Source organism: Phytophthora infestans, genomic scaffold (assembly GCF_000142945.1).
Source record: "Phytophthora infestans T30-4 supercont1.42 genomic scaffold, whole genome shotgun sequence".
NCBI lineage: Eukaryota > Oomycota > Peronosporomycetes > Peronosporales > Peronosporaceae > Phytophthora > Phytophthora infestans.
The window spans coordinates 1,340,856-1,365,230 of NW_003303717.1; the positions used below are offsets into that span (position 1 = coordinate 1,340,856).

The window sequence follows — 24,375 nt, forward strand, 5'->3', positions numbered from 1 at the left end:
TCCACTCATGTCAATGAGGAGATAACGAGATCATGAAATTGTTACCAATGTTACACTACTCTTTTAAACGCACTCAAACCACCTCCATGAGCATGGCCACTCCTGCGAGTACCCACTTGGTTGGCGGAACTTTCGTCCTGAGTGGTGACATGAAAATCAACGTCGGTCCCCGCTGCTGAGTCCTGTACACTGGACACTCGAACACGTTGCTGGCGCCAGCTTTGCCCCCACCTCCACTCCCTGAGCCACTCGCTTGGTCTTTACTCGCTGTGTTCACGATCGCTCGACACGTGAGCACAGGCATCGACACGTACATTTCCCGGGGTAAACTTGACTCCAGTACACCATTGCCAAAGTCCCAGCGTGCACCTTCGAGGTACAGACCATGAATAAACTGACCATCACGAGCAGGGGCATCCACTGTGTCAATCGTACGCTTGGTCACGTCAGCTGTGATTCGCAGGGAGTCGAGCTCCACGTTGTGCTTGCGAGCTGCCGTCTGGAGCACAGCTGTGAGGAAAGCTTGAGGGTTGAAGAGTCCAGGCAGCCACAGCACCAACGGCAACTCAGGAGCTGATCCGATCCACTCCTGGAGCTGCGCAATTCGTTGCTGTAAGTTGGCCAGCCATGGCGCAAGTGCTCGTCGTGATGGACAGGCGGCGGCCAGCCAGTTATCCGGGACTCGCTCGTAATACAAGAACGTTTGCAGCTTCTCCATAGTCTCAGTGAGTGGGACATCGCCACGGAAGGCCAATTCGAGCTCTGCCAACGATTCTGTCATAGTTTCCAGCAAGTAATTCATACGCTGACACTCTTGGAGCAGCACAGTCTGGAACGGATCCATGTCATCAGCGTCGGGTGTCGCTACAGACGAGAAGAGTCTGCCACCTTTACCTCGTCGCGAAGATCCATCACGCGAGCCAGAGTCGGATGATCCTTTATAGAAAAGCTCTTGGATGTCAAAACGGAAGTCACGGTAGTTCTCAAGGACGTCCTGAAGCACTCCCTCGGCTGCGAGTTGAACTGCGTCGCCAGTCTCCTTCGCTCCAGAGCCTCCAGTGCCTACCTCTTCGTCATCGCTGTTGTCTCCTTCAGCATCTTCGTCCTTTGTAGTGAGAAGCAGCATCGACTGCAACAGAATCTGGCCATTCTCGGTACGGAACGCCACCTCAGCATTCGGATGCAGCCCAAAGGCAGTCGGCGTCTCGTTTAACAGCGACGTGTTCACATGCTCTAGCATGCGATCAAAGCCAGCTGACAGCTTGGGAGCCAGGAACTCGCGACGTTGCTGCCCTCCACTCGGGCCATCTCCATCTCCTCCCCCTCCACCGCTTCCTCCATCCTGCCCACTATTCCCACCGCTGCCGCTTCCTCCACCCGCATCGTCACCAAACGGAAGCATCGAGAGCTCCTCCAACAACTCGTCACGCAGGAAATACTGCAGATACGTCGCAGCCACCAGCCGATCCAGCTCGTTCACAATGTGGCCTCCATACATGATCTCGCCGAACAGATATCGCAGATCTGGCCATGGGACGCGTGCTGGGGCGTTGTCCATGTAGTTTCTCAGTACTGTGCTGCTTGCAAGTAAGTCACTGGCGGCAAATGGGTACAGCATGTTGAAACCTTGCGGGCCAAACTTCTTGCGCTCCAGCATGAGCGAGTGGAAGTAGCAGAGAGCAAACAAGATGCAACGAGTGCGTGGCTCGAGATCATCGACGACGTTCTTGGGGAAGCAGCAGATCGCACGTTTGACGTTGGCACGTAGTCCCGTTGGGGGCTCATTAGTGAGCTTGATGGACCCCTCCAAGACGCCGATGGGGATGTTGGTCGACGGATCACTGGTAATGAACAAGCGAAAGTTCGGATGCAGCGTTCCGATGCCACTGCCCCCTGTGGACGCAGCTCCAACGGGTGGCAACAACGACAACGATCGACTTGTCCCCATGCGAGTGATGTCCTTGCCGCTCGACAGATTGCTTCGAAGCGTGGCGTATGAAGCAGTCTTACTCGCCTTGGCCAACTGCTCCAGCCATTTGTCCAGTTCGAGCATCCACTTGGGCATCAAGTGAACGTTGTTTAAAATCACCCAGTGGCCGTTCTCCACCGACAAATGCAGCGTCTTCATGGCCACTTGCTCTTGGCCTTGACCCAGAGCGATGTTGTGGTAGTCTACGCCCTTAATCCTCTCTTGGTCCTGCACTGCCAGCTTGTCCACATCGGCCACGACATCCGAGCCTGGAGACAGGATAAAGTACATGGGCGTCCATGGAGAACTCTCCTTGAACGCACTCTGCAAGATCGCAAAGCTGTTGAGTTGACTGTCACAATTGAGGAATTGGCTGCCACTAGGGAGCGTCTGGACGATAAAGTTGCTCATTGCTTGCGTCAGTCGATCAGGCCGCAGACACTTGACCACCAACAGCTTCAAGAACGGCGCAGACTTGTCCAACTTTCGCCAATCCAGCGGTAACTTCTCCAGCTCGGGACTTGTCGAGTTGTACCATTCGCGAAAACGCGGCTCGGACTCCTCCAGATCCGACACGAACCTCTCAAAAGGAGCCAAAGCGACCAGAGCTTGCAACGAATGCCACTGAGACTCGTTCAACCACGAGATCGTGTTCTCCGTCCCCACAATCTTTGATCCTTGCAGCAGAAACCGCGCATACTGCGGTTCATATCCACTATTGGCACCGATAACGCCACGACGAAGCAAGAGGAACACCAGTTGCGTCAAGAACAGCAGCTTGTGCTCTTCATAGAGACCTCTCGTGACCATGGAGAAGATGGTCCAGCGCAGCGCCTCCTTCAATACCCCCACACGATCATGAGCTACAGCGCCATTGCTGTGCGTTTCATCTGATGCTGCAGCCGGGGGGGCGACTCCATCCAACGCCACGAAGAAGAACGTCATGTACGACTCGAGCGAGTAGCGATACATGTGGTTCACCTTGCAGAGCTGACTCATCAAGAAGTACATCATACTCGCTTCATTGGCCACAGGGCGGTAGACCTCTCGAGCGAGGTTAATCTCGCGCTCGGCGTCTTTGCCTTTGCGCAATGCGATGCCGACATCAATCGCTGTGATTTTCGTCTTCTCCAGACCTTTGATCAGCGGGACGTCGGACAAAATGTCGTCGGGGGCGTTTGATAGACGCTCCAGCAAGTCGTTTTCAAGCTGCAGTAACTGAATCTGGTAGCCGTTAAACTCTTGCTGGAGTTGACGCTTCTGCGTCTCCAAGTCTGGCTGCTCCAGGTTCACCACATTCGCCAGTAACTGGTCCTCCAGTCCCTTCTCCGTCACACTAAAGTCGATGAGCGTGCAGTACGCCAGGATCTCCGGCCGGTAGTGAGGATTTGGAAGCTTCGTGTGCAGGTACAAGCGGAAGCGAGGGTCCACCTCAATCTCCTCAGCAGCGAATTGCAAGAACCAGTTGCGTCCTTTCTTGTAGATCTGCCGCATGATGACAGGCTCTAGGGATGCGTCGATGGTCTCGCCAAGATTCTCCAGGATGACGCTCTGTCCGCTATTGATTGCAGTTTTCAGCGTATTTGTCCAGTTCTTTTGCTGAGGCTGTAGAATCACCAGAGCTTGGCCAGCAGACTCCTGCTCGTCCTGGCCTTCCACACCTTGAGGTTTCTTGTGTCGAAAGTCACGAGCACGTAGCCAGATAATTCCCTGGAGCTGAGGATCCACAAGAAGCGGCCAGCGCTGACACGACGTGATGATGCACCCATTCTCGATGGAGATACGATCAGCTGGCAATCCTTCGTTCATCCATTGAGCCACGTCGCTGCTGTCACTGAGCACATCAAGCGGGTCGACGCCCGTACTGCCACTCGAGGCTGAGGACGCAGACGTCGATGGTTCGACCGAGGACTCAGCTTCGTCGCCTTTCTCAGCATTCTCAGCTCCATTCGAACCACTCGCGCTCATATCTAAGGGCGCACCAAGTGTAATGGGGATCTCTCGCGTCACGATATCAGGCAACCACGTGTTCTTCCACAGCTGAGCTCGGAAACTCGCGTTAAACGCGCCGATGTAGCTCACAAATCCAGCGGCCAGCAACGAGTCGCCAATGAGCGCACTCTCTCCAGCTCTCAAGGCGTCAATCTCGTGACTCCACCGCTCTTTCTCCGACGCGAGACCGTTCACGAGACGTTCCGCTAAAGACAGTCGCTCTTGACACGCTTGCGCTTCCGCCTCGACTTTCGCCTTCTCGTTCGTAGCATCCCGGAACGAAGCTTGCAGCGCGTTTAGGTGGGCTTCGACCTCGGCCACCATCTTCTGCACCGACGCTAGCTCACTGTCCGCTTCAGCTTTGGTCTGTCGAGCCTTCTCGAGCGTATCCATCAATGGCTTGACGCGCACAAAGACCTGGTGGAACGAGATGATGTTGACGACCCACACGCACAAGTTGGCGGCGGCGACGGACTTGCTCTTCATCTTTTCGTAGTTGAAGTTTGGGTCTTCTTGGATCAGTGGCTCCACACGCGCTACGACGTCAAGAGGGATGTTCTCCTTGTCGTATTGCTCCAGAGACTGCTTGAAGACATCCACCTTTGCCATCATCTTCTTGGCGTTGTCCCAACTGAAGTTCTTGGTCTCTTTCTTGACCATCATGAGAACTGCGGCAGTCACCTTCTCCACGCCCGCAGGAGGCTTGCCCATGGACTTGAGTTCAGTCAGTGACGCCTTGTTGAGGCAGTTCACAGCTTGCTGGGCGGCATCCAGAGCAGGTTTGGCGATTGCAAGCTCAACTGACGCCTGGGCTTCAATTTGGGAAGCGATTTCGGCTGCCTGAGCGGCCTTGGCGCGCTCTTCATCGGCCCGACGCTGGTTCACTTCGGCATCTCCTCGCTGCTTCCCCATCTGCTCCAACAAGAGATCTGTCGCCTTCTTCCGCTCTTCCACCTTCTTCATTGTCAGCTTGAGCTCGTCTTGCAGCCCTGCGACATCCTGCGAGGTCTTCTTCAATGTAGCCAGCCCCACTTCAAGGCGCTTAATCTTCAGTGTTTGCGACGATCGCTTGGCTTCCAACAGCGATCGATAGAATCGAATTAGCTCCAAGAAAGACGTCGGAGTCACGTAATTGTGGCGTCCATAGCTCTTCGCATACATTGTGCAAGCTGTTGTCACTGACATGTGCAACTCGGCCATGTGGTGGCAAACATTCTCTTGGATCGCACGTGTAGCTAGCTCGACGTCTTGGAGGAAGTTGAGCGACACATCCACCAGCGCTTCTTTCGGCCACGGATGGAACCAATCCATAGTACAACAGCCCATTAGAGACGGGAAGTTCCTGCATCGAATGCGCAGATCGCCGCCCACGGGTGAGAAAGCCAAGATGAGGTGCAGATTGCCGCGTACTCGATCGTAGAAAAACTCTTGCAGTTGCTCCTTCGTGTCTGGGATCCCACGCGCCTTTGCCTCCATCCGTAAAGACCCAGCCATGGACTCCATCTCTTCGCTGGAAAAAAGATCTGCAATGCATCCGGAAGTCAACGCGTCCGTCAGTGGCACCAAGAAACGATTGTCAGTGATCTGCGAGTCCGTGAGAAGCAGGACAATGGGCTTTGCTGGTCGGATGCCTGCTTTGCGGTAGATGTCCTTGAGGTCTTCTTTTAGCTCGCTCATCCCGTACGACGGGGAAGCACTCGTAGTCAGCGACACTAAACTGTAGCCACAGATGAACGCTGCCAGACGTGACAAGGACTGCTTTCCCGATCCACCAACGCCAATGAGCAGCGCATTCCCTAGCGGGTTTGCCAGGACACGAACGATGCGCGTGACATGCTCCAGAGCTTGATCAAACAACACCAGACTCATCACCGGATGCGTCTCGTTGTACTCCGCCAGCTTCCGCTCCAAGCAAGCTGTGAGTTGGCTCTTGTCGACTACAGGAACGTAACTGAGAGTGGAGCCTCCGTATTCTCCTTCCATCGACATCGATGAAGCTCCCAGGAAGTTCACACAGATAAGAGGCGCTGCAAAGATCTCGCCTTGGTCCTCTTCAAAGTTCTTTTTTGTCTGCTCCACTGCCATTTCAGCAAACCTCTGAATCTCACTAGGAGAACTCATGCGGTCGCTGAAGACGCGGAAGCACTCGTGAATCCAGAGACGACAGAACTGCAATGAGTTATTCAGGTACGCTTCTGGTCGCGCCATGAAGAGGCCTTGGAACAAGGAGCTTAGCTCGCGCATGCTAAACACATAGTGGAACTTCGTGGCTGTTGCGAGGAAGTTCGCGCGCACCTCCGTGTACAAGTCAATCGTCGCAGTGATGATGGAAGGAGCGAGCTTTTTGATCTTGTCAGAAAACCCCGTCAAGTGCTGATGGAACAGCGCGGAGTAGATGGCCGCGAGGTCCTGCTTGGACGGCATGCTGATGCATAACGTCGAGAAGTGACGATGTAGACGAGGGTTAACTGTGAACGACCCGGCCTTATGGTTCATACAGGCAAGGAACTGGACGTCGTGGATGAGCTTCTTCGACGAAAGATCATGGCGGTCGTACCACGAGTGGTAATCCATATATTGGCGCAAAAGTGCAAGAGCTGTCTGCGTCCCGAACTCCTCGACAAACGGCATGTTGAGGTCATCCAAGAAGTAAATGAGCTTGCGGTTGTAAAGCGGTCCGTACACACGACCCGATCGCTTCTCCATATATTGTTCCAGGCGAGCTTGCAGTTCACGTGCGTTCATGTAGTGGTGCATGCTCACATAGGCAAAAGCAGTGTCATCTTCCAGCCCTTTCATGTGTTCATGAAGCAGCAACGACTTGCCTGATCCGCTGCAGCCCACCAGAATCGCCGGGTTCCTCTTACGCACCAGCAAGTCAACGATCGAGTGCACACGAGTAGATTCCATAGTGGGGACTGTAAGCGCATGGAATGACACGTCCCCGATGGGCGTAAGCGACGGGATCTTGTCACCCCAGTGAATTAGCTCGTTGCGCGTGATGTCGTAATAAAAGTCAAAGAGATTCGCGTTGTTACTCGCCAGCATCGCCGCACTATTCGCGTCAGCAACGTTTGTAGCTGATCCGGCGTTACTTGATGCAGAGGCAAACTTGTACTTGGCAACAGTCTTAAAGTACGTAGAGAACGCGGCGCAATCATCTGTTCCTTTGTCGGTGGATAAAGCACCGCCAAACGCCCACAGTCCACAATAGATAAAGGCATTCTCCAGAACTTCAGGCGTTTTCTCGTGCTCAGCCACCAAACTCAGCAATCCATCCAGCAGACGACAAAGCATTTCTACGAGTGCGATGGAGACTATTGGCACGATCGTCTCTGCTTTTGTCTCATCCAAAGCGGAGAACATGGCGTCCACGTGTTTCATAAAGAGACCAGGAAGGATGCCTGCCTCGGCACTGCTCTCACGCTGCTGCAGCCAGGACTCCACAACAGGTAACCAACCGACGTGGCCTTCATCGACGTAGATGATGCCTGCGCGTGACACGGTCGCAGGTGTTGCGTTCACGAGCGACGCGATTTCAAACACCAATCTCATGGACTTTGTCAACGGTATACGCTCGTTCGATACCAGCGTAAGGACCTTGTTGTCGTCCATCACCGTGTTCATGCTTTCGATCCACACAGCATCAATATCGCCGTCCAAGACGACCCATTTGTACGTCTGCGCTTCGCTAAATGGCGCCACGTTCTTCGACATGTTGCGCATGATCGACGACAGAACTCCGTCTTTCCAGTCGTTATCGAGAGTCATATATCCGTACAACTCGTCCGCTGTGATGGACTTCGGGTTGACGCTCTCACACACGGTCAAGTGCTTCGCCAACGCATTCCCTTCGTCATCGGCGTTGTGACAGGCAGCAAGTGTGTTCCAGATCGTGCTTTTGCCGCATCCAGCTGGCCCAATGAGCATCACGCTGTGTCGAACCTTGAGGACTTCTTCGTACTCCATCATCTTCTTGAGGAACCCCTCTTCAGGCTGGAGCTTCTTCTGCGCGCACACCCGAGCGCATTTTGTCTGCAGAGCGTCGTTCTTGAGGTGAGGGAGTTCTCCTTTCGGGAACAAATCTCGTAGTAGTCCCATAAAGACTGGATAGTCTGGCGGGAGAATCCGTGGCGTGTTAAAGTCTCGAAGCACTTGCATCAGTACTGTCTCTTCCGACAGGGTGGAGTGGGCACGACGCAGACTGCCAGCGACGAGAAGGACCGACTTGACGGAGCGTAAGCCCCAGTCGTAGTGTTTCTGCTTCGATAGCAACTCACTGCTTAGATTGTACAGCGTCACAAACTTGGCAGAGAGCATGCGTGCCTTTAGAAATCCCTCGGCCATGAGCATGTTCTCACAAATAGGCTGCAAGTCCGGTTTGATCATGGCGCACGAGCGGAACAGGGCCTTCAAGTTCTCCGGTAGCTCTGCTCGACCAGCATACCCCGGATTCATCGTGATAAAGAAGCCAACAGTCGGCACCAACGCGATTGTCTTGCCGAAGAACTCGCAATTGCCTGTCCGTGGCATTGCCACGGGTTGCTGAGCGCTTCCTTCCACTCCTGACGAACCAACGTCACCGGTGCCAGACGACGGTACACGGTTCGTTGACGCCACCAGTAATGTATTAGCATCTAGTACAGTCTTCACTTGGGTCGCCACCATCGACAAAGCCTCGACCGAGATGCGATTGAACTCGTCAAAGCAGCCCCACGCTCCAGTCTGCGCTAATCCTCGGAAAATGTTGGCCATCGTCAAGTAATTCATCTGGTCGCTGCAGTTGAAGACGTAGCATTGCAGGCCCATGCCACGAGCTAGGTCCTTAGTCGTCTCGGTTTTCCCAGTACCTGCTGGACCTGCAGGCGCTCCTCCAAGACACAGCCGCAGCGCTGTAGTAAGAGTGACGTAGCAACGGTCAGTCAGAGGTGTGATCACCAAGCGCCCGCAATTGCCTGTGTACTCGTAGCTGTAGAAGGAGCGGAAGTCGCAGATCTTAATGTGCACTTCCTTCTTCTGGCCTGCGCTGGTCAACACTGGTGTCGTGTAGTAGCGTAGTTGCGACTGCCACTGGAAGTCCAATGAGCTCGAGACTTTCTTGGTGATCAACGACTGCACCACGTCCCGCGCATGGACGTCAACAGTAATAAGAGTGATGATCTTCTGGCGATTTAGCGCACCCAGTTGGCCCTGAACCAGCTTAATCAGCTCCTCCAATCGCACTGTTGACACCTCGTAGTATTTCTTGATGGCGTCTTCCGTGTCATTCTCAAACTCCTCCAAAGCGAGTTCAACCTCCTCTGTCCAAACGATCTGACTCCCCAGCAGCGCAACTTGCGCCGGGTAATCAAAGACCCACGTGTGGCGAGCGCAGTCTACCCCCCACAGAGCACTGCTCTCGACTGCCTCGAAGATCTTCTGCCGCAACGTATCCTGCATCACGAACACCAGGTCGTTGAACCAGTTTTCCACTGTTCCATGGATTAAATGCGAGTCCGGGAACTGCACCACTTCGCCTTCCTTCGAGACCATCGCCATGGCCAAGAATCGTTCTTCCAGTGAGGCAGACGACGCATTTAAAAACATCTTTCGGCCTGACAAACCTCCTCCAGACGAATGCTTCGATTCTAGAGCTGACTGGGCGCTGACAAACTCAAACGACTCGATGCCGTCGAAGCAGTTGCCAAAATGGGGCTGGATACGAGGCGGGTGGTTGCCGTTTGACAAGATTTCAAGTAGCGACGCAGTGGAGACGAAGTAGAACCGCGGGAAAATGTCCTTTTTACCGTTTAAGTACTGGTTGAGGGCCTTCTGGCAGATCTCCAGCTCTATTTGCAGGTAACGCAGCACAGCTTCACGCCCTTCGCGTTGACAACAGGCCACCAGCACCGATGGAGACATGCGTGCGTCTGCAAAGAGCTCCTTCATGGCCTCGTCAACATGTTCAAAGCGTTGATACTCTGATGGCAACTGGCGTTGAATATCGCCCGCCGAGCTTAGGAAAATGGACTCCAAACTGCACCATTGGCGCTGGAGCGTAACCCACAGCTTCAGGATCGTATCGACATTGCCCAACCGCAACTGCCACTCGAACACCTTGTCTTTAAAGTAGGCAACAAACTTCCCCGTGGCGGCCATCGTTTGCAGCTGAAGTTGATGCTCCTCCAGACACTCAATGATGACGTTTGGCATCTTCAAAATCATGATATCACCCTCCAGTACTTCGCCTGCTGCTTCTGGAAGCACATTCGTACTTGACGTCGCGTCGTTGCTACCGACTAAAATGGCAGACTCACGGCTGTGGTCGCCACCGGAAGGTGAAGCCTTGCTTCCTGCCGTTTGGTATGGAACGAACTCAAGTTGGAATCCGCTCCACGTCGTGTCAATCGACTGCAACTGCTGCTCGATCTTGAACTCTCTGACCGCCACCTCCACAAGCTCAGTGACTTCGCTGACAAAGCGAAAGAGCTCGAGCTTGAGGACTTCTTCGAATCGCAGAGAGCTCTTACCCCCGCTGCTAACATCTCTCCCCCCTGAACCTCCAGCGACATTTCCCATCGCAGCGTAGCTGGATACGCTCAGCCCACCAGCTCCGGATAAATCAAAGTGCCTTTTTGCTAGCACCATCAGATTCTTCCAGTGTCGATCGCGTACGGCTGGAGAATGCAAATGCTTGACGAGGGGCAAGATCACTGTCATCTGATGCAGCTTCTGCTCCAGATAGTCATAGATGGGCCATTCCTTCACCCCGCGAGCTGATGCGAACAGAGCATGGCGATGACGCTCGAGTCCATCGACTTCCTCCATCAGCGCGTCAGCATCCAGCTCGTTCCACGGTAAAGGCTGCCACTTGTGGACGTAAATCGAGTCCAGCAGCGCGACAAAGTCCCAGATGTGCTTGAGTGTGGTAAAATTGACACGCAGCGTTGTCAGCACGTCGAACTTGCTGGATGCCAGCTCGAAGATATCTTCCAGTTCCATGAGCCTCGCAGCTTCATGTTCGACTTGATGCAGCTTCGCGTTGTACGCGTCCAGTTGATCATAGACATCAGCTATCGAGCGACTATCAGAGGGCGCAAATAGTGGAGCATTGACCTTGAACTCCTCTTTCAAAGCCGCAAGACGTCGGTTAAAGTCCGCCACTTCCTGCCGAATCGATTCCATCATCTGGTTCTGCAGCGGTTGGATCACCTCCTTCTTCTTGAACGTCTTGTTCACCATATTTTCCCATCGGATTGGCGCTTGTTCTAAGAACGTCAGCACGTTCTCCTTGCCGACGTACGACATGTCCAGCGCAATGCCATTAAGCTTCAGAAGCGCGACGAAATCCTTGAGCGGCGCGAAGTTCACCAACAAATCTTCACGCATCAGATGGCGGACGTCACGGATGTGCAGCATGCACTGCATCAGCTTCTCCTTTTCAGCATTGGCGGCGTCGACCTCGATGTCCAGACCAGCGTTCACCTTCTGCATGAAGCTCTCGACCCACACAAGTTGGTTGACGACTCGATCGTGCAGATACTGCGTAAACAAGTACACCCATTTCGTCACCCACGTCGACAACGCCTGCTTGATCGGGAGGGAGTTGACTCGCACGAAACCCACGTCTTTCACATGTTTCGACTCGGAGATTTCATTCTGGAGGCCAAGGAAGAAGCTGATCTTCTCTTGGAACCGCTCGAGGTTGAGAAGCTGCGCAGGCAAAGGAGGAGGTGTAGCCATGGCAGAGCCAGCAGAGATTGTCGATTTGGGGGTACTTTTCTCAGGCGCTACACCAGATTTAAACGTGCTGGGAGTCGCTGAGGGCGAGCTGTCTGCGTACACGATTCTGCAACGAGAGTTCTGGTCATCTGCGTGCGGATACGGAGACCACGCGGTCGAGAGAAAAGTCTGGAACATCTGCGGCAAGTCGGTCGTCCAAAGATATTCGTACTTTGTGAGCGCTTGGCGGAATGCAGCGCAAGCCTTCTGGTTCTGGTCCAGAAACGACGATATATCTGCAATAAGCAGTTGGATCTGCATGTTCTCTCGCATCTCTTTCAGGTACGTGCCCTCGGAGCTGTCCAACCGCTTGAAGACTGTCGAGCAATGGAGGATTGCTTCCATTCGACGCACGATAAGGTCTTCCATGCCATTTTTCGCTGCTGTGCTCTGGATGGTCGGGAAGTAGACAATGTCTTTGCCGTACAAATCCAACTCAACTTCGAGCAAGGCTGGAATGTCCTCGCTCTCGATACGTTTTGGGTCTAGTTGCTCTCTCAGCTGTCCAAGAGACTGAAGAATCACTCGAGCGAGTCCGTCCTCCACGGTTCCGCTGACGTAGTCGACATAAGCTCTCCAGTCGGGACTCCCTTGAGCCACGCGCAAGTGCTTCAGCGTGTCCTTGAGCAGCCGATGAATCTCATTGCCACCTTCCTTGATCACATGGTACTTTTGTTGGCACAGAGCCTTCTGGAGCTCCTCGAACTCGTCTACCGACAACGCCTTGCTCTTTCGTTCGAACAGCAGCGGCGGTGAATTCCAGATCTCCAGCAACTCAGCGACTCGGTTTTGGTGCGTCTTTAGCTGACTCAACAGGGTGTTGGCCTCGTTCACCACTGTCATGGACTCTTTCAGGAACACGTCGATACCGTGAGACTTCCAGTTCAAGGCCTTGATGCCTTTGTTTAACACTTGGTCCATACGCTCCAGATAGCCCTTGACAAGAGGCTTCTCAACGGGCAGCAACGTCCAGTGGATGGTGTTGTACATATCGACAATGAGCTCCAAGTTTCCTGTCTGGCGTCGGAACACTTCAGCGCGTTTGTAGATCTCCAACGCATCCTCGGGGATGTCCAACCCAAGCAACAGGAAATATTTCACTTCACGCAGCAGCTGCACTAAAGCAGCATCGAAGTTGACGAAAAGTAACCCTGTTGTGCTGGGTTGAGCTGCCCCTGTTTGCGGTTGCTGTCCTTTGGGCCCTGAGCTTGTAGTCGTATCAGCAACGGTAGACCCCGGAGCAGGCTCCCGTCTGATCAGTGGCAGCTTGAGCTTGGCCTTCGACGAAGTCTCGATTGAAATGCCCCATTGCTTGACGTTCTGGACCTCGTACTCCTGCAGCATCGCCATCACGTTCGTGTACAGCTTCATGGCTTCTTTCGAATCCTCTCGCTCGAGCACAATCCTGGGGGAGATTTGCTTCAGCTTCTCCATGGGGAATCTAATACGCTCGCCGAGTCCTCGACACCACGTGACAGCACCAGCGAACGGCGGGAGGTTGGGAGATATCGGCGGATGCTCTCGATTCTCGATGAATATCTGCTGCACCACATGCAGGTCGCTCGCATACGATGCGATAAGTGACGTGTGCTTCCGCTCCAGCTCGTTCTTGATGATCTGTCGGTCGAGTAGATCTTCGAAGCAGTCCAAGCACTTGAAGCGTCCCACAATTGTCTTGGCATCGTCGAAAGCCTGGTTGATCACCGAAGCTAGACGTCGCTCCAGCTCCTTGTTCTTGGAGCGAAAGGCGTAGAAATCGTCCTCAAAGTGCTTGGCATCCAAGTCCATAAGGTCGTACTGAACGCTCTTCATCTGCGCCAGAGTTTCTTGAAAGTCCGCGTAGATCTGGTGCACGCTTGTCGTGAGTGTTTTCCCCTTTGTACCTCCGATCTCCACCTCGGCGAGCTTTTGGAATTGGTAAATAGTCTGCGTCAGCTCCAGAACATCGTGGCACCTCTCGAGAAAAGCATCAAGGCGGATAAACAAGGCGTTGTTCTGGATTCGCCACGGATTGCCTGGCACCTCAGTCACAGACTTGGCCTTGTAGTCAAAGTAGACGCTCTTGAAGTGAGCACACACTTGTAGCGACATTTGCAGCATCCTATTGGCCTGTTCCAGCTCGCCTTGGTCAATCAGCTCGAACAGCTTGTCGCCATTCAAGTGCGTCATCGCCTTCCTGATGATTTCGTTGCAGATCTGTCGAATCAACACAACGAGTCGCGCTGGCGTGTTGTAGAACCGACTGGACTTCCAGATCAGCAGAATCGAGTGGCAGATTGGTCGGAAGAGATCTCGGATCTCTGGCAGAGTTGATGCACTCGCCAGTTGCTCGAACCACTTGGCTAAAGGCCACAGGTAGTGCTTGTTATCGTTAGCTTCAGCTCTGGCCAGGAAAACTTCCTTGCACAGCTTCGCAAACGGGATGTTGTAGGTGCTCTTGGACGCGTCCAGATACTGCAACACCTTGCGAATACTGTCAGACTGCAGCTGGGCGAAGATCGAGTTGAGGTTCTTGGCCTTAGCTGCCCAAAAGTGCAGCTCTTCCATGGGGCCTTGATGTGCGTGGTCGCGTTGGTTCAAGAGCGCTTCAGGGTCTTGTTTGAGGATATTCTTGATCTGCTTGGTCCACGTGATGAGACAGCCCTCCAAGCTATGCACTTGATCCTTGCCAAGACCCCCCATGGCGTTGAAATCTGTCTGACCCCTTGACGAGAACGAGAGCGAGTTGGAAGCGTCTCCTTTGGGTGAGGACTTGGCCACGCTCTCTATAACCGCCTGATCCCAGGGCAGTGGGAGGCACGTGGCGCCTTTTGTCTGTCCCAGAGTGATCTGGAGGCTGGAGAAGAAGCCGTGGACGTTGTTAATTATGGACGTTGTGACCATCTCAGGCCACATCTGCTGGTTGCGCGGGTTCCCAATGAGCGGAACGAAGACGTCGCGCAGCATCACAGCCAGAGACTCGAGTGCGTTTTTCTCTAAAGTGCCCGACAGAATTTCTTCGTGGAATTTGGTCACGCTGATGGATCCTTTGACTGTCTTAAGCAGATACAAGACGGTGACAGGCGGTCGGTTCTTGCTCTTGGAGGCGTCTCCGAAGAGGTGCGCGGGTGGCGTTGAGTACACGTCCACGACGCCACTAGATTCGTCTCCATGGTCTGTGAACAGAAGTAGTCGCGCATCGGGAACGTGTAGGAAGTCGAAGATTCTCGAGGCCACCGAGTCTGTCGCGAACTTGCGGTTCAGCGCGTCGCTCTTGACGCCAAGGAACGTACGCACTACATGACGACGGATGAACCCAAGCCGCGCGTCGTCTGGAGGCGCCCCTGGCTCCCGCTCCGACGTCAGCGCCGTGCTCGAGCTGGCCCACACCCTGTCCGTCTCCATGCCTGCGCTGTAATAGGAGTGAAAGATCGCAGCGCCGCTTTGGCCAGCCGCATATCAATAAAGACAGACGTCTTGAAACATATAATAGATGTCCATGGTTATAATCGTCTACCGAGCCATCCTGGCGATAATGGGTTGTTCTTACAAAAATGCTGAGATTTAATAAAACCCGCAGACACTGTCTCTTTTTGGTCGTGGGTGGGCTAAGACTCTAAGCCTGCTCGCATTCTACTGGCCCGCAGCGCTTGGCTCTCACTTCAGTACCAAGATCTGCGAGCAGGAGACTATGGCCAAGGCGGTGTGCACTCTCTACGGCGACGACGCGACCGTGTACGGCTCGCTTGTGATCACTCAGGCGCACGAGGACGCCAAGACCGTCGTCACGGGCGAACTCAAGGGTCTCTCGCCCGGCAAGCACGCGCTGCACGTGAACGCTTTCGGTGACGTGTCGCAGTCGTCGGGCGCTGCGCTGGGCGGCGTGTTCAACCCCTTCGGCAAGAACCACGGCGCCCCTGAGGACGCTGAGCGCTGCGCTGGCTCGCTGGGCAACGTGGAAGTGGGCGAGGATGGCAACGTCAAGGTTCATGTGGAGGACAAATTGGTGAAGCTTATCGGCCCCCACTCGATCATCGGCCGCAGTATTGTGGTGCACGACGGTGAAGACGACCTAGGAAAGGGTGGCCACGAACTTTCGCTGCAGAACGGCAACGCTGGCGCAATCAAGGCTTATGGCGTCGTGGGCATCTCCAGCTAGACGGTTGCAGCCAGAATAAAACAGGGCTGGCTGATGCTGTACCGACGTGTTGAGGTTATAAAATAGGTAACACGGCGGAATGCAGGCAATTTTTTCGCCTCTGGGCGACGTGTTTGCTGTAGGGTGAATGCAGAAGCTATTGTCTTTGTTTCTTCTCACCTTGGTTTAGTTCGAGTCTAGTGCTTGCTACCTTGTTCGTACGCTACTGACTGTCTACACAAGCGCTGCTAGAGCTCAAACCCACAGAACTCAAGCTGTAATGCTGCTGCGCTTCCTCTCGTAGACCTTCTTGGACGTCTTCTCGGGGACGGGAGACGGCGGCGCGCCATCGGACGCGTTGGATTGGTTGTCGCCCTTGCGGCTCTTGCTCTTCTTCTTCTTGCGCTGTAGCGCCTCCACCACGAGCTCCAGTTTACGCAAGTCATGTGCCTTCTGGTTGGCTTCCAGCTTGGTGCGTGCCAGCTCCTCCTCCATATCCTTGAAGCGCTGACCACGTTCAGTCTCCTGGTAATTGTGTACGTCCGTCAGACGCTGCTCCAGTCGCTGCTTCTCGCGTGTCAGCTCCTTCATTTGCGCGCGCAGGCGGTCTGTCTTCATTGAGGCCTCCAGTAGCTGCTCCTTGCTCTCGTCCGTGAGTCGAGCCACTTCGTCCAAAGGCACAAAGTCCTTGAGGTCCATCACAACCGGCGGCAGGGCTTGTCTCGCCTCCTCCTCCGCTTTGGCTCGCGCTTCCTCTTCAGCTTGACGACGCGCATCGATCAGCACTTGCTCCATCCTCGGTACTTCGCCCAGCAGTAGCGCCTGGAATCGCTCAGCGTAAGACAGCTTGGTCGTCGCTGATATATCATCACTGACTGCTACACTCTTGTCGTTACTCTCGTCTTCCAGAGCCAGGATTCCAGGCTGCTTGTCGTGTGCTGCAGGCTGCTGCTCCGCCAGCATCAAGACACTGACCACAGCGTCAATGACGCGCTTGCCCATGGCGTTATCCACCTGCTGCACAAACGGATGACCGAGTCTCATGTACTGGTTGAACAGGATGCGCACCAACGCGACGAGTCCTGAGCGAGAAGCCAAGCTCTCCGTCATATCTGCCAGGTAGCGCGTTACTCTCGACGCATGCTTGACGCTCAGATACGACTGCACGAGCTGTTGGCCAGTGTAGGCCGCAAAGGTCTTCAGCAGATGCAGCTCCAAGTCCGACTGGCTGGAGTTGGCCACCATCGAGTCTTCTGGCGCGTCGGCCATCACAACCAGTGCCGTGGAACCGCCACGGGACGACGGAGGCGGCGGCACCTCGTCGGTCGGCAGCGTCATCATGATGGAGCTTAGTCGAACGCTTTCCTCGTCTGTAAGTCTCGGTTGCTGCGTCCGGGACACGACGGAGAGACACGATGAAGACGCGAACACTTTGGGCTTTGAGAACAGGAATGCACGACAAATTGCCAGACAATGGACGAGCTCGGTGTGCGTCTCTTAGGGTGCGCCGAGGTGAAAGGGTGCGTCGATGCTGTCACGGATATTGGGATCAGATTCGGTGGTCGACAAATGGCTACATGACCCGTTGTTTTAGCCTCGTCTCATGTCCAAGCTGACCAGGAGACCACAATACAAATTGACATTTCAGCTAGAGCACGACCGGTAGATGCGGTGTGTGATCGAGAGCTCGGGGGTGAAACGCACTCGCTAATTCGAGTTGGTCAGCAAAAATACATCGGAATTACAAGTGGCACGATCTCATGCCTTTGCGTCAAGCCACAAACCTGTGATCGTTCGGCAACACTGCTTGGGCAGCAGCGTAACTATCGCACGTTGCCAACGTCCCACCCTCATCGAAAAAGTCGTTTGAAACTCACGCAGAGTTTCCGCCGTTCTCGACGTCTCCATTCCTGAACACACCAAGCTCGGCTCAAGCCCGACTACTACGGCCCCCAATTCACTCAAGATGCTCAAGTCGTCTCTGCTCGCGATCATCATGACGGCAGCTGCCACCACGTCAACAAGTGCCGTCACCTGCGCGGATGGCGATAATCAGATGAGTGTGGAGGGCGTTGAAGGTATTTTCTGCGTGGCTGGAGACCCTTGCCTCGCCACCTTCAGCATTGGCGCTTGTCCTCCATCCCAAGAGGGTCTACCCTTTGGATCCTACTGCGGCGTCGTCGCGTCCGGCGTCTACGGCTGCAAGACCTACACCAGCGCCGCGACGGATATCCCCACACCCGAGGTCACTACCGAAGCTCCAACGACGGAGCCCGAAACTGAGGCACCCACAACAGAGCCAATGAAAACTGCTCCCGTTCCAATCGCCCCGTACAGTAACTGCACGCTGGAGAGCACTGAAGCAAGCGTACAGGGTCTGGAAGGCGCCTTCTGCGTCAACGAGCCGATCTGCGTGAAGCAGGTTTCCACGGGTAACTGCCCCGCTCCTCAGGACAGACTGCTGTTCGGCTCCTTTTGCGACCTGCTCCCGACGGGTGTCTATGGCTCGACGCCGTATACAGCGGACAACGTGCCGACTACCGCGACGTATGAGGCTCCTTTGGATTGCTCCAACAACCCTGCAGGAGACACGCCTGTGAGTATCGTGAGTGCCAACCAAGACTTCTGCGCTTCGTCGCCGATTTGCTCTGGTACTATCTTCGGCAATTGCCCCAAGATTCAGGACGGACTAGTGCAAGACTCCGAGTGTATGATTATCGAAACGGGCGTATTTGGGTGCGTGTTCATGGCCAGCACCTAAGTGACAAGGTAGTGCTTTACACTTCAAGATGTAACGAAGAACCATGTAGGCTGAACGAGGATATCCTTTAAATGAATGATTGACACGCTCGTTATTATAGTATGCTATCCACGTCTCAACAAGCACGACCTCTTCATCTTCTTCAAAAGGTCGGGCTCTCCACGGATACTACCTGGTAGCTTACTTAGACTTGCAAGTCGGGCACTTGCAGTTCGTGCAAGGGCAATTGCCTCTCAACGGACAGTCACACGAAGGACAGGTTCCTCCTCCAACTGCGTTTTTATCAGCTTTGCCACCACACTTAGTGCACTGGCACTTACCAGCGGGACACTCACATCCCAAGCACCCTCCAGTCGCAGCACGTTGGGCAGCAGCAATACACCCACCACCACACACAACTATCGCCGACGTGGCGGACTTGATTGGAGGCTCGATCTCGTTCGCGGCTCCAGCCTTGCTAGCGCAAACTTGACATTGACAGTCCTTGCACGAGCATTTGTTCGCCACCGACCCGCAACTCTTGCAACATCCATGGCTCTGGTGCTTTCCCAGTTTGTCTTTCATACTCTCACCGAGCTCGTTCGAATGCGAGCTGTCGCTGCTGGAAGGGCCCCCAGTCTTGTCTTGTCCTTCGTGGTCTGGAGACTGGAGGTGCGTGTCACGCACTGGAGCACCCAACCCAGGCGGATCTTCCTTCAGATTGTGCTTGACATTGGTCATTGTTCCGATCGCCATCTTTTTGAAAAGTGAGCTCATTAGGCCGTCGCATTATGGTCGTAGACGTCGCCGTGGGTGATGTTTCCATTCTTCTTCGTCCTTCGCAGACGTCGCTCCCATATGCGACGGTGGCTAGCTCAGTCGTCATGGTCGTCAAAAGCTGGCTTACAACAGTAAGTTGGAGCGTGCCACTCCAACCGTGAGACTCGTTGCAGAATTCTTTTCATTTGTTTGCAGTTGAACAAACTGCAGCTCCTACATATATAATATAAAAAACTGGTCGGCGACGTGCTTCTCTGCGATTTTGCTACTGTCTTCGCCGCTTCTTTCCAATGTTTGTCAGCTCCTATTGCTTCGGTGTATCCCAGTTCTTCTTGAACGCATGCTTTCGTAGATGGATCACGATGATTTTATTCTCCTCTGCGTCTCACCACCTATCATTCCACCGTCACACTCCGCACTCTTCAGCCACAGCCACTGCTGTCGTCACTTAGTGCAGTAAGCCGCACTTGCACTGGCCACCGGGGCTGCCACAGCTAGCGCACTTGGTGTGCTGCACACCGCCGCTGCCGGGGCTGCTGGAATCATGCCTGCTCGGATGCTCGCTGGACGAGCTCGTCTGCTGTCTCGTCGAGTGTTCATCTGCCATCTTCTCCCCAGCCGTCTCTGACTTCGCATGTTCGCTCGACATCTTTTTGCCAGTCGTCTCCTTACTAGCGCACACGGCACAATTGCAGCCTTGGCATGAACACTTGTCCGGCGGACAGCCACAGCCTCGACAGGTCTCACGCTTGGAGCAGCACGAACGGCACTTACAATCCTCACACGAACAATTTTCCGCCGACGACTTGCAACTCGTACAATCACCACGATGATTGCAGCACAGTCGACACTTGCAATCCTTGCACGTGCACTCTCTCGCTGTAGAGCCACAAGTCAGACACACATCGTGCTTGCTATACTCTTTTTTCGCCGTCTTCTCGCACTTGTGCTTACCACCGCCACGACCCAAGAAGTGTTCCAACTTCTTCGCCGCCATGCAGCGTTTCAGATGCGCCATCTCCAGAGCCGATTGCGCCCAAGCCACACCGTGGTTGCACTTCTCGTCCTCACCGGAACCGCACGAACGCTTCTCCGCACACGAGTGAGCTTGCGACTCGTTATCGCAGCACAGCACTCCGTAAATGACAGGCGTATCGAACGTCACGTTCAGCTTCATGATGCCGTTGGCCACGGCGTGACTCATCGTCTCGCACGTGTGCGTGGAGTCACTCACGAGGCAGCCGATGCAAATAACAGCGTCTGGCCGGTGGCTCGTATCCTTGCAGTGGACCAGCCGAGCAGCGGCAAACGGTAGCTCAAATGCACCCGCCACCTCCACGACGTGGAGATCATCCTCCGCCACTCCCTTGGCCAGTAACTCGTCCGAGCATGCGTCCACCAGCGAGTGTATCACCTTCTCGTACCAGCGGCTCGCGACAATCGTGACTTTGAGCCCACTACCATCGAGTTGGCGAGACTGGGCGGCACCAGGCTGCTCAATGAGCACAGGACGATGAGTAACTTCAGTCTTGTCTTCTGTTTCGCGGCCGTGTGATCCACCTTGATCGTGAGTAGCACCAACCGGGTGCTCCTCCTTCGTCCCAAACTTCAACTTGGACGTCAACTTCTCAACTCCAGGCGCCATCGTTTGTCACCAATGAGCTGCAAATTCAAAACTGACCACGAAGAAATGATTCCTTCTCCAGCTTCAACATGCTTTTTGTGCGACGCGGCGAGCCTTTCACCTCCGTAGTTGACGTAGGCTGCAGCCGTACCGTTAGTATGGGATGCGGCACTTGTCTTGCTTGACCTTGGTGGAATGACCATCAAACCGTTGCTTCCCTTCCTGGCGAGCTCTGCTCCAAAATAATTGCAGACGAGTGCCGTGAGTCCACTCATCGCCGTCGCCGAAGCTGCTACGGCTTTCCAAAATTCAATTTCATGCCGTCGAGCTGAACTGTCGATCCCTTTTTGCGCTCCTTAGTAAAAACAACCAGTCCGCTTCAGCCTGTACGGTTGCTTAGACCACGTTATAAGCTCAACGCACTACCTATTCCAGCCTCCAAAAAAAAAACTTCGTCGCTTCCCATTCTCATTATACGACACCCTCCCCGTACCTCTTCTCACTTGTCGCAGCCTTCTTCTCTATGGGCAACCTAATCTGTAGCGAGGAACTTGACACCGTCCTCCTCACATGTTTCTCCAGCGATCACCGCGGCCTAGCAGCATCCAATTATCAGATCTATTAAATAGCAGAAATATCCCAAAGAGCCACAATAGCCGCACCTTTCCTTCCCCTTCCAACACCGTTAGTGCCTCACGCAGCAGCCAGGGCTCCATCCCGTGGATATCTGCGTCAAACCCGCACACAAAGGTCAGCACCCCTCCTTCAATCTCCCTAATTATCTGGCAAACTCACTTGTGTCGAGCGTTTCCTCCCCCGCGTACAGCTCATAGACTGTGAACACGTTGCCCACCATGCCGTGTTCTTTGGCCTGTATTGGATACGCCATTTCACAGCAACAAGACTATCAATGTTGCACCAATCATTTCAATCCACTCAGTATTCCACGAACAAAGTCGTAGATCTCGACAGCCCATTCGGCGGGCTTCTTCCACATGATACGACAGCGCATTTTGGTGTCATCTTCCCATCGGCCGTGTCCGCAGCGGATCAGGTGCTCCACCACAGCCATGCGTCCATCCTGCGCCATGTTCCTCGAGATTTTTACGTTCTCAAACAGTGAGGAGGCCAGCGGCTGGAAGAGCGGCTGTTCATGCGCGCGGTGGTACTCGAGGATAAGCTGCTGCCATAATACAAGCTGCTTCTCGCGTGTGGCACGCACAGGCTGCAGCGTGAAGAACGGGGGAACGTCGGAGGTATTCCGAGTTCCGTATATTCTGTTCCTTGTTAAAAAATTGCTTACTATAAATGATCCATAAAGGTCAGAGTTTCAACATGGCTACAGATTGCATGTATCATCAATTTTTCCTACATAAATACAGTACATGTACAGCATTTCTTCGATCACTGCACTACTAACTGTAAAAGCCGAAATCGTTACTGTCACACTCGCAACATCGTACTCTTAAAAGCTACGTGATCTTGGATGTTTCGACTGCACAGTTTAGTCCAAGCCAGCGACAAACAAACCGGTAGGCCTCCCAATGCAGCTACAAATAGTCCAAATATGTGCAAGTCGTCGAGAATTATACCCTCCGTTGCGAAATATTCATGTTGGCGGATGGTGTTACGCTCACCAGGACCTTGCGCCCCGACGAGTGCTTGGCCTTGGAGTTGGCACAATAAACCTCAAGGACACTACATTCTCAACGAAGGTAGCCAATTGAGCCGTCCTGCGCTATTAGTGCTTGCTCCAGTACGAAAGCTGCATCCTTGATTGATCCTAGCAGCTGCACAAGAGACGGCAGGATGTCTACCGTGTTCTCAATTTCTGGCGATCCGTTTGCTTGATCCGTCCCAATCAAAGCAGATACGGCAAGGAAGAAGCAAGCGCTGGCCCAGCAGCTGCGACCTTAGAGCTGCTCCTTCTCCACCCATCCCCAACAAGTGAGGAAACACGTACTGCAGAGTTGATTGCGATATGGTCACATTGACTGATGCCAAAGCAGTGATGAAGTCCTCGGATATTGTTGTCATATGCTCTAATCGGAACTGCAGGTCGTCAAAGTATGTCGTGTAGCGCTTCCACTGCTCAACTAGCGCGTCAACACCTCGCAGTTCTCCAAGCATGATGTCCTCCGCCATTGAGGACCGCAGGAAAACGAGTTGTTGCTCGGCTTCCGATTTTTGTAGCCATGACTCTGGACCGGAGGAGACCTTCTCGTACCAGCGACTGCCTTGGCGAAAAAGATGAAAATACTCAACAACGACAGGCCACGCGCTTGGTTTGGCGTTGGAACTTAGCCGGCTGTGCTGCATTTCCAGCATCGGAATCTCTTGCTGAAGTTGCCCCGCGGTGATTTCGAGATCCTTCGCGTACTGTATTTGCTTCTGCCTGTAGCGAGCTTAGTTCGTGCGACACTGTTCTCGCCGTCGCGGCGTTTTGATTCGAATGCGCTTGCGTTTGGGCTTCGGGATACCCGGAGCAAATGTGAATAGTTTTGACAGAGGGCACTGTTCTAGAAGCTCGCTTCGGGCGTGGTTGTGTCGGACGCGAAGAAAAGGCAACGGATCTCACCGGCTCATCTGCGGGCGCTGGCCGGGCAGGCATTCGAGTCTCGTGCGAGACCGGACTTGCGCTCCTCGACATAAAGACAGCCACATTGTTTTTCCTTTCAGACAATGACGGCTCCCTGATGTACTCAAGTGGAGTTTGTTGAGGCGATGCGGACACGTCAAGCGCGATCTGCATTGTCGTGATAGAAGGTAAAGCTGCTAGGAGCGGCGGGATCTTTGCAGTCTCTGTATCTGAGAACACACCACCTCCACCGACGGATGCTCGCGGTTGAACGTGGCCAATCACGTTGGAAGTAAGAAAGCGCGACGAGTTGGTCGGCTCGAAGCGCGCGAAGATGCTGGAGACGCGGTCCATCGGGTCTGCGCCTATTGAGAGTCTGTCAGAATCAGGAATGGGCGTACGCTGCAACAGGTGATACCCACCGAGTAGGCCCTGTTTAACTGTGAATTCGAGTGCATACCGGTATACTTTAAGCGTTGAATGGACTGGCATGAAAATGTCACAATTGTAGCTGGCGTACTGTATGGCGCAGTAGACAACGCTCATAAAGCCGTACCGCTCTCTCGGTCACTTGCACTTGGACATCACGTCCTTAATTAGGAAGTGGCCCCGGAACCAACCGTACGCAACGAATCAGACTCAGATCATTCAGATTAACTCACGCGACTAGTTCTGAATCGTGGTCAAAGTCAGATTAACTCGCGCGAGTCTCCGCCGAGTTTGGTTCGGCTGAGCTCGTTCACAACCCTGTGCCCTCCACCAAAGGATGGACGACGGCGCGCGAGCGCTTTTACAGGTCACCGAGCGCAGAGGC

The 24,375-nt window shown here is 54.0% G+C and overlaps 6 protein-coding genes across 6 annotated transcripts; 2 read left to right on the forward strand and 4 right to left on the reverse strand.

The window, feature by feature from the left end:
- Positions 1–73: 73 nt before the first annotated feature.
- Positions 74–15,106, reverse strand: PITG_15625 (dynein heavy chain; the record flags this gene model as incomplete). Its single annotated transcript, XM_002897714.1, has 1 exon — positions 74–15,106. One exon carries the CDS (start codon positions 15,104–15,106, stop codon positions 74–76), a length of 15,033 nt encoding a protein of 5,010 aa, XP_002897760.1.
- A 231-nt stretch (positions 15,107–15,337) lies between these two features.
- Positions 15,338–15,974, forward strand: PITG_15626 (superoxide dismutase 2; the record flags this gene model as incomplete). Its single annotated transcript, XM_002897715.1, has 1 exon — positions 15,338–15,974. One exon carries the CDS (start codon positions 15,393–15,395, stop codon positions 15,858–15,860), a length of 468 nt encoding a protein of 155 aa, XP_002897761.1.
- A 135-nt stretch (positions 15,975–16,109) lies between these two features.
- PITG_15627 (uncharacterized protein) lies at positions 16,110–17,262 on the reverse strand (the record flags this gene model as incomplete). Its single annotated transcript, XM_002897716.1, has 1 exon — positions 16,110–17,262. One exon carries the CDS (start codon positions 17,178–17,180, stop codon positions 16,110–16,112), a length of 1,071 nt encoding a protein of 356 aa, XP_002897762.1.
- A 494-nt stretch (positions 17,263–17,756) lies between these two features.
- Positions 17,757–19,072, forward strand: PITG_15628 (uncharacterized protein; the record flags this gene model as incomplete). Its single annotated transcript, XM_002897717.1, has 3 exons — positions 17,757–18,575; positions 18,701–18,749; positions 18,812–19,072. 3 exons carry the CDS (start codon positions 17,806–17,808, stop codon positions 19,070–19,072), a joined length of 1,080 nt encoding a protein of 359 aa, XP_002897763.1.
- Positions 19,073–19,807: 735 nt separating this feature from the next.
- On the reverse strand, positions 19,808–21,004 carry PITG_15629 (uncharacterized protein; the record flags this gene model as incomplete). The annotated part of the gene is made up of 4 exons (XM_002897718.1): positions 19,808–19,853; positions 20,070–20,234; positions 20,343–20,854; positions 20,993–21,004. The coding sequence occupies 4 exons, from the start codon at positions 21,002–21,004 to the stop codon at positions 19,808–19,810; spliced, it is 735 nt and encodes a 244-aa protein (XP_002897764.1).
- Positions 21,005–21,515: 511 nt separating this feature from the next.
- PITG_15630 (uncharacterized protein) lies at positions 21,516–22,073 on the reverse strand (the record flags this gene model as incomplete). Its single annotated transcript, XM_002897719.1, has 4 exons — positions 21,516–21,578; positions 21,646–21,710; positions 21,779–21,854; positions 21,936–22,073. The coding sequence occupies 4 exons, from the start codon at positions 22,071–22,073 to the stop codon at positions 21,516–21,518; spliced, it is 342 nt and encodes a 113-aa protein (XP_002897765.1).
- Between the last annotated feature and the right edge of the window lie 2,302 nt (positions 22,074–24,375).